This window comes from Hyla sarda, chromosome 4, assembly GCF_029499605.1.
Source record: "Hyla sarda isolate aHylSar1 chromosome 4, aHylSar1.hap1, whole genome shotgun sequence".
Taxonomy (NCBI): Eukaryota; Metazoa; Chordata; class Amphibia; order Anura; family Hylidae; genus Hyla; species Hyla sarda.
This window is the reverse complement of record NC_079192.1, coordinates 152,585,194-152,599,288: the sequence shown is the minus strand read 5'-3', so window position 1 is coordinate 152,599,288 and position 14,095 is coordinate 152,585,194. Positions and strand designations below refer to the sequence as shown.

The 14,095-nt window shown below is 40.6% G+C and overlaps 1 protein-coding gene across 1 annotated transcript in view; it reads right to left on the bottom strand.

Annotated features, from left to right (window-relative positions):
- The window catches only part of AQP9 (aquaporin 9), a 31,590-nt gene extending 20,829 nt beyond the window's left edge, over positions 1 to 10,761 (bottom strand). The window contains exons 1-2 of the mRNA XM_056572423.1: positions 10,561 to 10,761; positions 1,812 to 1,938 (exon numbers count right to left, since the gene is read on the bottom strand). Of these exons, the coding sequence (XP_056428398.1) occupies positions 1,812 to 1,938; positions 10,561 to 10,716 (283 nt within the window). The 5' untranslated portion in view covers positions 10,717 to 10,761. The remainder of the gene's footprint in view (positions 1 to 1,811; positions 1,939 to 10,560) is intronic.
- Positions 10,762 to 14,095: the final 3,334 nt, after the last annotated feature.

The window sequence follows — 14,095 nt, the reverse complement described above, 5'->3', positions numbered from 1 at the left end:
GTAAATTACTTCTATTAAAAAATCTTAATCCTTCCAATAGTTATTAGCTTCTGAAGTTTTCTGTATAACCGCTCAATGATGATGTCACGTCCCGGGAGCTGTGCATGATGGGAGAATATCCCCATAGGAACTGCACAGCTCCAGGGACGTGAGTCATCACAGAGCAGTTAGACAGCAAACAAAAACTCAACTTCAGAAGCTAATAACTATTGGAAGGATTAAGATTTTTTTAATAGAAGTAATTTACAAATTTGTTTAACTTTCCGGAGCCAGTTGATATATAAAAAAAAAAGGTTTTGGCCTGGAATACCACTTTAAAAGAATATCTCTATCACTAGAGCATATCATTTGAATTAAAGTAGTTCTGGGATAGTAGCTCTTGTCACAACTTCCTACTTAATGCTGGGGACCAGGACTTCCAATGATCCCATTGTGTCTAGGATTTTATGAAAATCAGCTCTTAATAACGAAATGTCTGTGGCAAGACTCCCCATGTGGTATGATAGATCACCAATGACCTTAGATTCAACCCCAGATTGGATTGACTGCACTACTTGTGAATCAATAGGGGTTTGTTCCACCTCCTGCTCCTCCAGGGTTACCATATTTAGGTGTAACCATATTTAAAAGGACCTTTCCTGGGCAGGAGGATTTCAGTCTATGTTTTTATGTTTTAACACCAATTGGAGAAAGCTTCAGAAATGTTTACATTTCTATGGTTTGCTTTAGTAGGGAAAATAATTCCACAGGTCTTGGTGACTCCACTTATACTACACTTTCTTACAATTCTAGGAAGGAAATGGATCTATCAGAAGTTGCAATATCTCCATTTTCAGCACTTTCAGAGAACACTGTATTATTAGATCTGAAATTCAGCCAAAAGAGTTCTGAGAGATTCCAATGCATTCAGTTGTTCATTTGCTCCAGCCTGTCAATTTCTTGAATCTGATCAGCTTATCTGTGTTTGCAGTATTCTCCTAGCGCTGAAGTGACCTGCAAAGAGGGCCCCTCCCAGCAGACCTTGTGTCATGAAGTCCCAAGCCAAACAGGAGTTAACCCTCCAGGTGCTTCATCACACCAAACTGTCAGCTAGCACCACCTTCTCCCTTCCATTCCTTGCTACATACAGAGCGGGGTTCGGGGTTTTAATACCAGGGGGGGGGGGGGTAGCGGGGCAGCGCGTCCCTAACATATTGACCTATAGTTTTCAACACAGGGTGCCTCCAGGTGTTTCACAACTACAACTCCCAGCATGCCCTGACAGCCAATAGATGTCACGGCAAGCTGGGAGTTATAGTGGTGAAACAGCTGGAGGCACCCTGTGTAGATGAACCAAGGGCGGAAGTCGGCCCCCCCAGCAAGCATCAGTGACTTCGTGCCTGCTCGGAAAGTCTGCCTGGTAGTGAGCACACTACCAGGAAGACAAAAAGGCATTTTTTATATAGTAAAAAGAAAAAAATTAAAGCAGGGAGGGGGTTGGGAGCTACTCTTTAACACATTTGGGCTTCCATTCATCGGTCCCCCGCAGCCATGCATAGAGACATAGAGCACCAGTATTTTCATGGTAGTGAAAAGGTTAAAGGGCATTTTCATATATATGAGATAGCTTATATTCCTCTTTGGTATAGTTGACCAGTTACCATACTGTGAAAGCCATTTCGATAACCTGTTGATAAATAATAATCTTCTAATCTTTAGGCACTATGAATGCTTACTAAAAGCTGTCCCTTGGAGTTATTATGTACTATAGGTATAAAACTGATTTTATTTTAACATTTCATAAAGGGTGTTACATTATGACATTTGATTACCTGACACTCCTCCACTTGCGTAGATTGCCATAGTGACTGCCAATGAACAGCCAACAGTAGCACCCAGGATTCCTCCAGAAGATCCATAGTTGAGAACAGCTGTAGCAATACTACAACATGTGAAAATCTAAATTCAAAAGAAAAATTACAAGTCAATTTTTTTTTTATATTTTTGCTTTATCATATTTGTATACTTCTCTTTAAACTACAATTGACCTAATTTTAGAGCTACTTTTCAGAATAATGGCATATGAACATGGAGATACAGGGGTTATCCACCATAAGGTGATTTTAGTACAAACCTGCCAGGCTATCTGGGTATTTCCTGTTGGAGTTTGATCTCTTAAACTACACATCCCATAGTTCCATGCTTGTAAGTGTGAAGTTACATTCCTCCCTCCCACACATCAGCCACCCCATCCATTGCAGCACAAATAAGCTCAAAAGATAAGTGTTTTTTAATCAGGGGGCCTACAGCTGTGCACGCTGCTGTGGCAAATACAGAGTATACAAAAAAGAAGGTTGCAGCAGCACTCTTGGTCAAAAAATGGAGGCTCTTAGCGCACTCTTTGATCAAAACATGTCCCCCATCCACCACGCGGAGGTGGCCTCATTTCAGATGGGACCCGAACACTCATTTCACTCACCTCTGCTGGGCATATGGCCTCTGACTGGGTGACATGCTGAATCCACAATCAATTTAAATTATTATCATTTTTTTTTCTTTTTGTTTTAGGTGTGAACCCAGCCTTATTTGTATTTTCCCCATAAAGTATGAGAATTTTAATTGTCTGTTAGGTCCATAAGGGATAAATCCTAAGGAAATTAAACTGATCCCAGACTTTCAATGCACAAATGTATTTATTATAGATGGATTACATACAACCAGCATATTAGCTCACTCCAGTACCTATGGTAATGGAGTCTTTTATCTAGGGTTATTTTTGGTCAAGATACTTTAAAAGGGGTTTTCCTACAATGGTCATTTATCACATATCCTGCTCCATGGATGGTCCCCTACTATCACTTTTATTGGTCATCACAGTTAGGCAGGTGTTATTCTTCTCCATTTATTGTTGATGGAGCTAACAGTAACAGTACTTGGCTGTCTTCTACTGTCCCATAGACTTTGAGTGTCACTATGCATGTTTGACTATTGAGTGTTGAGCGGCATAGGCCATATTTGAATTCACAATATTTCACGCCAGTCTCACACAGTAGTATTAGAGCCTTCTTTAGACCACACAAGCTGGAAGCAGAGAGGGATGATCACTGTGATATGTACTGTGAAAAAAAAAGCAAATATTCGTAATTTCAAATATATAGTGCTATATTTGCGAATATTCTCAAATTTGTGAACATGCTGTATTCGCGAATAAAATTCAAATTGCGAATATTCCCGAGTAACACTATTGACTATCTCATTATTGTCATGTAGCTCAGAGAAAGTGCAGAAGCAGGAGTCCAAGAAGTGGCCCCCCAACAAACAGATGTTTGTATCCCCCTATGCTGTAGATAGTTTACAAATGTCCATCTTATAAATTCACAAGTGTGTTCTTAGGAACAGAGTAACATAACTCTATGAAGGCATTTAGAGGTCTTGTACTTGGCTCTCTAGTTGCGTCTAATTGATTTAATTATTACTAAAGTCACTTGCAATGCAATGAGAATAATGATACATATTTTCATCATTTATGGCTGCTTCCACTGAACACTTGAAGATACATGCTGTAGTTATTGTTGTACAATCAGAATAAAAACAGAATTCCACATATCATAGCAAATTGCAGGCTGGCAGTCTGTTGGTAAATTTTTCTGTAAATAAATTGTGGATCAATTTGTACTATTTGTTTTTACAAAAATAACACCTCAGATTAACTGTACAAAATACTACTACGATTGCACAATTCCTACAAAAAAACTTGCTATATAAGTAACATTATAGATCCAACCAATTATACTCTGCTTAATAATTGTTACATCCAAGATACTAAAAATGATAACTTCTGCTCCTGTCACCAAGATACTTAGGAACCAATGTATTATTCATTTTGCACAGTTTTTTTTTGTTTTGTGGTAAAAAGTCGCAAAATGTTGTGCAATTTTGTGCACATGTAGTACTGAAGTGAAATTTCAGGAAATGTTTACCTGCACAAAATTTATGAAATGTCTGGAGACCATTTAGTAAGATTGGCGCACATACACATAGCACTACACAAAATAAAGATGGACAAAAATTGGTCACCTACTATGTCTTTGGCCATACTGTCCAATGATGTTTAGAATATTTTTGATATATTAGGAAATATATGTTATACTCATGTAAGTTATTCTGAACAGAAAACACATTGGGTTGACAGTACAGTGATTAGCCCCATGGAGGGCAATTCCATATCAAAATCTGCAGCTTTCTGCCCTGTACTTCACTGGGAATGTTTTAGATGAAAAAATATGTATCGGAATATGGCCTCACTGTGCAATAACATACCCATAGAAACATAAAAAATATATGTGTGCTGGCAGAATTGCTGCGGAGGTTGAAGGGGTGAGGGGTCAGCCTGTCAGTGCTCAGAACATATACCGTACACTGCATCACATTTGTCTGCATGGTTGTCGTCTCAGAAGGAAGCCTCTTCTAAAGATGAAGCACAAGAAAGCCTGCAAACAGTTTAAACAGACAAAGGACATGGATTACTGGAACCATGTCTTAAGTCCGATTAAACCAAGATAAACGTATTTGGTTTAGATGGTGTGCGTGAGTGGCAGCAACCACGTGAGGAGTACAAACACAAGTGTGTGTTATCTAGAGTCAAGTATAGTGGTGGGAGTTTCATGGTCTTGGCATGCATGAGTGCTGCTGGCACTGGGGAGCTACAGTTCATTAAGGGAACCATAAATGCTAACATGTATTCAGATATACTGAAGCAGAGTTTGATTCCCTTTCTTCGGAGACTGGGCCACAGGGCAGTGCTTCAACATGATAACAGCCCAAACACACCTCCAAGACCACCACTGCCTTGTTAAAGAAGCTGAGGGTAAAGGTGATGGACTGGCCAAGCATGTCTCCAGAATTAAACCCTATTGAGCATCTGTGGAGCATTCCCAGCTCCGTAATGTTGTCATGGAGAAGTGGAAGAGGAGTCCAGCGACAGTCTGTGAAGCTCTGTTGAACCTCATGAAGAAGAAGCTTAAGGCAGTGCTGGAAAATAATGGTGGACACACAAAATATTGACACTTTGGGTCCAATTTGGACATTTCCACTTAGGGGTGTACTCACTCTTGTTGACACAAGTTTAGACATTTATGGCAGTGTTGAGTTATTTTGAGGGGACACAACATAAACCACTGTTATACAGGTTGTGCACTCACTACTTTACATTGGACTAGAGTGTCCTATGAAAATAAATAAAAAAATATTTACAAATCTGAGGGGTGGACTCACTTATGTGAGGTACCAGCACTCAAGTCCTGCAGGAATGCATGGAAACTGTGTTCCTGCGCCTTTTTTCACATCAGGAACAACATTCCCATGGAAGAGTTTACACACTTTTTTTCCCCTGGGACTGGACCCCTGTGAAATTATATATATATATATATATATATATATATTGTGAGAAGGTGGAAGGGTTAATAGTGGACGGTCGATATGTGTCACCAAGGCTCCTGGCCTTGGTGAAGTAAGAGCCGGTATTAATTCAGTGTCCGTGCTGCTATGCAGACTGACACTGTGGCCGTAGTATGGCTGGAAGGCCAATCTGGGATGGCTCTTAGTGGGAATGGTCAAATGTAGGGTGGGGGCCATTCCCCACAATCCAGGCCATCTTTTGTTGGCCTTAAAGCTAGGCTGCCTCACCAGCTGAGGGGGATTTGTTAGTTTCAGCTCACACTGCCAGAGAGAGCTAAGTGTGGAGTTCTTCCCTGAGAGTTTGGAAGCTGGTCAGCAGACTGCTTGGGGGCTTGGAAAAGACTTGCTTGATGCCGCATGGCATGGACTCAGGTGTGAACAAACACCTAAGGAATACAAGTGGACTTTTGTTATGTTTTCCTTTGTTCTGCATTTAAAGACTGTTTGCTGTGTGCCAAGTGTGAATAAAACACTGATCTTAGAGTTGAATAGTCCTGTTTCCGTGCCTCTATACTGCAACCGCACCTGTCTGCAAGAGCGAGTACGTCCTTGGTCCCGCTCCCGTGATATAACGCGGGGTCCCACGGTGACCCGGCATCATATCACGGCGGGCCCGGCGTCATAGTGAAGCCGGGACCCGCTGCTAATAGCGGTGCCGTGCGCTATTAACCCTTTAGCCGCGCGCTCAAAGCTGAGCCACACGGCTAAAAGTGAAAGTAAAAACTGCCGGTTAGCTCAGTGGGCTGTTCGGGATAGCCGCGGCGAAATCGGGGCATCCCGAACAGCTTACAGGACAGCCGGAGGGTCCCTACCTGCCTTCTCGCTGTCCGATCGCCGAATGACTGCTCAGTGCCTGAGATCCAGGCATGAGCAGTGCAGTGAAGCGGCAGAATCATCGATCACTGGTTTCCTATGAGAAACCAGTGATCAATGCAAAAGATCAGTGTGTGCAGTGTTATAGGTCCCCATGGGAGCTATAACACTGCAAAAAAAAAAAGTGAATAAAGATCATTTAACCCCTCCCCTATTAAAAGTTTGAATCACCCCCCTTTTCCCATAAAAAAAAAACACAGTGTAAATAAAAATAAACATATATCACCGCGTGCGGAAATGTCCGAATTATAAAAATATATCATTAATTAAACCGCACGGTCAATGGCGTGCGCACAAAAAAATTCCAAAGTCCAAAATAGTGCATTTTTGGTCACTTTTTATATAAATAAACCAATAAATAGATCAATAAATCCTATCAATGCAAATCTGGCACCGTTAAAAACTTCAGATCACGGCGCAAAAAATGAGCCCTCATACTGCCCCATACGTGGAAAAATAAAAAAGTTATAGGGGTCAGAAGATGACGATTTTAAACGTATTAATTTTCCTGCATGAAGTTATAATTTTTTCCAGAAGTCCCACAAAATCAAACCTATTTAAGTAGGATATCATTTTAATCGTATGGACCTACAGAATAAATATCAGGTGTAATTTTTACTGAAAAATGTACTACGTAGAAACGGAAGCCCCCAAAATTTACAAAACTGTGTTTTTTTTCAATTTTGTTGCACAATAATTTTTTTCCTGTTTCACCGTAGATTTTTGGGCAAAATTACTGACGTCATTACAAAGTAGAATTGGTGGCGCAAAAAATAAGCAATCATATGGGATTTTTAGGTGCAAAATTGAAAGAGTTATGACTTTTTTAAAGGCAAGGAGCAAAAAACGGGAAAAACCCCGGTCCTTAAGGGGTTAAAACTGTGACAAGGGCCAGCAACAGGATTAAGAGGTAAAGTACATGATATGGCAGTATCTTTTTATACTCCCTATATATTATTGTTCCTATTGGCATAATACCCGCATAGTTCAATGCCCTGTATTTGTAAGGCTGGGTAAACTGTGGCTTAGTATCGGTAAATAAAGCTCAGGACAAAAGCAACAAAAGTTCAGGGATAGGGCCCATGAGTCCTTTGGTCTGTTCATATGACCCTAACATCTGAGAAGTAAAAAAAAACACTACTCTGTCTAAAGAAATGAACCTGTTATAACTTGCCATGAGGATGGGCATTCGGGCACAATTGAACATGTTTCTGAATAAGGTTTACTTTTGTGCCAGCAATACATGAGTCACTTTACTGTAAAAACAACTATACAGAATAAAACAAATGCTAAAATGTGTGTTTAAAGTAGTTTTTCTTAACCAGGGTAACTCCAGCTGTGGCAAAACTGCAACTTCCAGCATGCCCGGACGGCCATAGGCTGTCCGGCCATGCTGGGAGTTGTAGTTGTGCAAAAAGCTGGATGCTCAGTGGTTGGGAAACACTATTTTAGAAGCTTAGAAGTTTTTTTTATGGGACACGTACTAACAGAGACAGATGTAAAAACTTCTAAAATAGTGGTTGGGAAACACTATTTTAGAAGTTTTTACATCTGTCTCTGTTAGTACGTGTCCCATAAAGATTACTGCATTCGACCTTTTGGACTATATGATGTTTTTTTTTTTTTTTTTATGTATGAAGTGCTGTTCTGGCACTCTAAAAAAATAAAGGAAGTTACAAAACAGAATATTCACATGACTGAAAATAGCAGAGCAGCAGAAATGGGCAGCGTTCAAGTGAGCAAATACATAATGTTGATAAAAAGGATTCAAAGCAAATAATAGTCCTGTAGGGACAGAACGGTAATCCATAATTGTTAACCATTAAGGTAAAGTCTCCTTGGATGCCAATTTTAAAAATAAAAAAACATATTTAAAAGTCCTATGTTCCTAAAATGCGTTATTCTGTATCTGTTCTCAACAATGAAGAGGTAGCATTACAAATAGAACCCACCCATGCACATAGCTGTCAGGCTTGGACTACACAGAAATTTAGCGTGGCATTATTATTATTTCATTTATTTGAAAAGAAAAAAATGCAGCAAAAATGGCATCCCAAGATGCAGTTTTTGTGATTTTTTTTCATAAATGTGCTTTTTTTTAGTTTGTTTGTTTGTATTACTTTGGTGTTTAAGCCCTTGCAATGTTTCATTACAAGGCATGTGGTTATTTCATCATGTTATTTGAAGAATTGGGTGGAAGAAAATGGCAGAAAAAAAAAAACGCCAATATAAAATACAAATTGAGATGTTTATTGAGGGTGGTGTAGGGGAACGATTTTTCCACACCATTTTTTTTTGTATGTGTGCCAAATGTATTAAATGGTTGAATGGCATGTGGTAAATCTGGTGCTAGCACACATTTTTTGGAAATGGTTCTTCCTCTGCAACCTTTTTCCTGTTTGCGCAAAAACTGTGCAACTTTTTTCTCTAAGATGCTGTCCACGGGAAGTTTTGTAAGCCATGTCTGGGTAGGTTTGTAGTGTAAATGAGGTCATTGCGACAAAACTGCAACCTTTTTTTTTTTATTTTTATAGAAAGCCACATTTCATAAATCAGCTACCGCTGCAAAGTTTAAGTGCAAAAGTGTGTAGCCAAGTCAATTTAGTCAAAAGGACTGCTGCAAAAAGTTGCACACATTTTGCGCAACAAAGACATTTCTGCAACTTTTAGTACCATAAATAAATACTGTTGTCCACATTTTCTCTATGTGATGGTGTGTTTGATTTTTAACATATTTGTAAATATATTCATTTAACAAAAATGACTCCTTACCCCAGAAAAAGGCCCTAAAGTCTTGGCGTAGGTATCTCACTTCCCTGCAAATTGCTATCCACTTTCTGTTGTCCTGTATTCAGCAGAAGAGAGACCAACACAGTACAAAGAAAGTGACAGCAGTATCTACATAGTATTATGAAGGGAATAAAGCCAGTACTGTTTGTAAGCAATCTGTCTGCCTCCTCCAGAGAGTTCACACTGTTCTCCAGAGGGTCTACACTATGTCTAAAAAAGAAAGTTAAGTCTTCCCTCTCATCTATGAACACCCATAAAGTACAGAGAAACAGTTTCTTGTGTCTCTTATCATCATCATCAGCTGCAACAACATCGGTTCATTGCTCAGACCAGGGCTGCTTTTGTGATGTAACCCTTGTCTCAGTGAGTTGCTGTTGTTGTTTTCCTTTCTGCTGACCAAGCACCTTGCAAAGCCAGTGAACCAATACCCTTCTTGTTCCCCCTATATGCATCTACAGTATTGTACTGTAAATAATCTGTGCCAGTGCCAGCTTGATCGGTCCAGTGCACTTTCTCCAGCACTAATGGCATACATTGGATTGGTCAAGGCAGTAGGGGAAAGGAAATCTAGGTGTAAGTACTGCTAACAAACAAAACATCTCTAACCCCGCACCCTGAAATAGAGAGAACGAAAAATAGCTATGCACCATGGAGGGGGTTCTTGGAAACTCAGTAACAGTAGTGAAGGCCCCAAAATTACCTTGCCATAAGTCTGAAGGGTTTAACGTGACAAAACCACGTAGGTATTTAAACTTAAAGTGCAGGTTCACTGTAAATAACTGTCATGTAACATTTTACACTAAGCAGTTTCTTATTGGAGCCATAAAAAAAAAAAAAAAATAATAAAATATATATATATATATATATATATATATATATATATATATTATATGTGTCTTTTTTCACTGGCTAATTGAACTTGATGAAGTCATGGGTTAGTGTCAGGGAATTAGTTAATTAGGATTCCTCGCAACCCGGTGAGTATATTATCTGATGGTTCCTATTGGCATTGATTATGAAATTGAGGAATGGCTGTGTATTTACAACGTCTCTAGGTTCACCAGAGTTGAACATACACATTAATATCATCTATTTATTTATACATAATAATTATGAGAACATGTTCATAAGTAGATAAAATGATATGATTATCTAGATAACAGTATTATACATGTCACCGGTGTATTTTTATCTACTTAGACTCAGCATTAGGTGTATTAAAAAGTATAAGAAAGAAAACAACAGTTTAAACATTGGAGAAATGCTAAACATTTTTGAAGCAAATAAAAGGCTCTGCAGTGTAACATAGCTATACACAAGTTACATAGTTATACATAAACATGTACTGTGCTGTCTTAGTTCTGTATACTGTAAGGCATATACTAAGCAGGCGTCAAGTCAAATAAATACACACATCAGCAAAGTTGTACATAAAGAAACAGGAAAACAGCTGCCACTTACTACTAACAGGCATGTCCCAAAAAACTCAGACAGGGTTTCCCTTGCCAGGCTGTTCCTCAGAACAAGTTTTTCTAAACAGCTTCTTCTTTCCTTCATGTCTAAAGTGCTATACTTGCTGCTCCGCCTGTCGCCCTTGGTAGTGTCAGCTTCAGACATCCTCTTCTGCAGATTTTGGGTTCCAATTTAACTATTAACCCACGTGGGAATGTTTGTTCTGTGTGCAGCAGCTGCTCTGAATGGCTCGATTCATATAGTGCCAAGACATTCTGTTTCCTGCACTGCCATTGGCTGGATTAAAGTACGTAAATAATATTTTAAAAAAACATGGCTCAGATTAAAATTTCCTAAATGCACACGTTTTTAATGAGCATTTAGGAAATTGCATGTCACATGAATAGCAATGTTCTAATGGAAAGGTATCATTTGAACCTATTGTACAAATGAAGTTATTATTACACATATATCTTTGCTGTTATTTATTACTGTCATGATTCTTTCTATGCATACAATGCTCTATAACATTATGCTTATAGTTGAGATAGTATTTTTATGGTACCAGGTTGCCTTTACGGCTGTGTTCACAAACAGTATTTTGGTCAGAACGTTTTGCCAAACCAAGAATTACATTGACTTACAAGGTGCAAATAGAAAAATGACAGCAGCATACTGTTAATTCTAAACTATATGTATAATATTAAGCATTTTAATCTGCAATACTGCTACAGAGAAGAGATAGAGGTTCTCAGCATATCATTCAGGCAAATAGTGTGTACCATTCCACCATAGTAAGGTGACTGTTACGATTCGGCAGGCTGGATGTGGATCCTCTGTGTCAGCGAGGGATTGGCGTGGACCGTGTCGGTGGACCGGTTCTAGGGTTGCTACTGGTTTTCACCAGAGCCCGCCGCAAAGCGGGATGGTCCTGCTGCGGCGGTAGCAACCAGGTCGTATCCACTGGCAACGGCTCAACCTTGCTGACTGCTGAGAAGGCGTGGGACAGAAGGACTAGGCAGAGGCAAGGTCAGACGTAGCAGAAGGTCAGGGCAGGCGGCAAGGTTCATAGTCAATGAGGATAGCAGATGATCTGGAACACAGGCTTTGGACAACACTAAACGCTTTCACTGGCACAAGGCAACAAGATCCGGCAAGGAAGTGCAGGGGAAGTGAGGTAATATGCACAGGGAGCAGGTGGAAGCTAATTAGGCTGATTGGGCCAGGCACCAATCATTGGTGCACTGGCCCTTTAAATCTTAGAGAGCTGGCGCGCACGCGCCCTAAGGAGCGGAGCCGCGCGTGCCAGAACATGACAGCCGGGGACCGGGACGGGTAAGTGACTTGGGATGCGATTCGCGAGCGGGCGCGTCCCGCTATGGGAATTGCATCCCCGCCGGCAATGTCAGTGCAGCGCTCCCGGTCAGCGGGCCTGACCGGGGCGCTGCAGAGAGGGAGACGCCGCGAGCGCTCCGGGGAGGAGCAGGGACCCGGAGCGCTCGGCGTAACAGTGACCTCATTGGTCCAGACCCTACACTATAGGCGTACCATTTCGGGGGCCAGCAATAAGCCTATATTTTCCTGGGCATGTAGGATCCAGCTATTCTCAGCTATTATGTCCCAAAATGAGTTCACCTTACCATGGTGGGATGGTACACACTACATGGCTAAATGGTATGCTCCATATTCTCTCCAGTTCTCTCTAGCAGTATTGCAGTTTAAAAGGTGCCATATTATACATATATCTAAGCAATAGCAGTGTGCTGCTGGAATTTTTCTATTTGCATCTTTATTTTATCCACCACAGCGTGCAACTGTGTACTTACTGTATCTATAATATTTGTGTTGGATGTGCTACAAATGTTTTTTTAATTTTTTTTTTTATTGACTTATAAGGTGGCTCCCTCCATTAGCTGGTACTGGAGAGCCACGTCTTTTCCTTCTGGAGGAGATCTTATTTGCCAACATATTTCTGTCCAGGAATGCTAACACCAGAGGTGAATTATTATCTGGCACAAACCTAACATGTCACCATGGCAATGTTAGTTACCCCTCAAATACTAGTGAATTAACTTTTTCCTTAAAGGCCCTGTACTGTTTTTTTAAGAGTAGCATAAAAGTCAATTTACACCAGGTTAGAGTAGGCTGGCTATCCTGCTACATGGATATCCCCTTGATGTACACAAAACCCGCCTGGATCCTGTTCTTCAACAGGGCAGAAAAAAAGAGTCTACATTATGGTTTTATCATTTTATATTATTTTATATTATTATTTTTACATTGGGCCAGTGAAGGAATACCTTTAAAGGGAAACTCCAGTGGAAAACAAATGTTTTCAAATAAACTGGTGCCAGAAAGTTAAACAGATTTGTAAATTACTTCTATTTAAACATCTTAACCCTTCCAGTACTTATCAGCTGCTGTATAGCCCAGATATACTACAGATACATTTGTGAAGTCCTTTCCAGTCTGACCACAGTGCTCTCTGCTGACACCTCTCTCCGTGTCAGGAACTGTCCAGAGCAAGAGAGGTTTTCTATGGCAGTGATTCTCAACCTGGGGCACAAGTACCCCCAGGGGTACTTAGCAGTTCTCCAGGGGGTACTTGAAAATAAATCAGTAATGGCAGCCACAGCCACTGGTTACTGGTCTGGACCACTTTGAAAGAAATAGTAGGCTGACGTCACTGCACCGAGGAGCAGAGCAGGAGGACAGCAAAGGGGAAGAGCGGGCACTGGGCTGCTGTGGGCAGTAACTACCATCAGCTTTGTTGCTCCACTGCCCCTGCAGACTGGAGACCTACTCTTATGAGCCATAGCAATAGGTCTCCAGACCAGAGGAGAAGTGGAGCAACAAAGCAGGACAGTATGGTGGCCTGCAACTATATATGAGGGCAGTTTGGGGGCATACAGCTATATTGGGGGGAACAGAGGGTACCTAACAACTTTATGGGGACACAAAGCGGGTATGATTACTGTGTGTGACAATAAACATGGGGAGTTTGTAAATAGGTGGGTATTGTACTGCAAAAAGGAGCCTAAAATGTTTATTTGGCTGGTTCTGTGGAGAGGTCCTGTATGGGAGAAATCTTAATGGTGGTCTACTCCACAGATCCAGGTGGTTAGATAAGTCGTCACCTGTAAATCGGGGGACTGGGGAGATAGGGAGAGGAACAGGGGGCCTGTTATAGAGGAAAGTAAAGCATATGAATTATACTATAACCATTACAGAATGTCTCTAATAGGGGGGTACATTTTTTTGGGAATGGGCTGTCAAGGGGTACTCAGGCAAAAAAAGGTTAAGAACCACTGTTCTATGGGGATTTTCTTCTAATCTGGACGGTTTCTGACACAGACAGAGGTGTCGGCAGAGAGTACTTTAGTCAGAATGGAAAGAACTTCACAAATTTCTCTGGAGCATACAGCAGCTGATAAGTACTAGAAAGATTAAGATTTTTTTTAATAAAAGTAATTTACAAATCTGCTTACCTTTCTGGCACCAGTTGATTTGAAAACATTTGTTTTCCACTGGAGTTCCCCTTTAA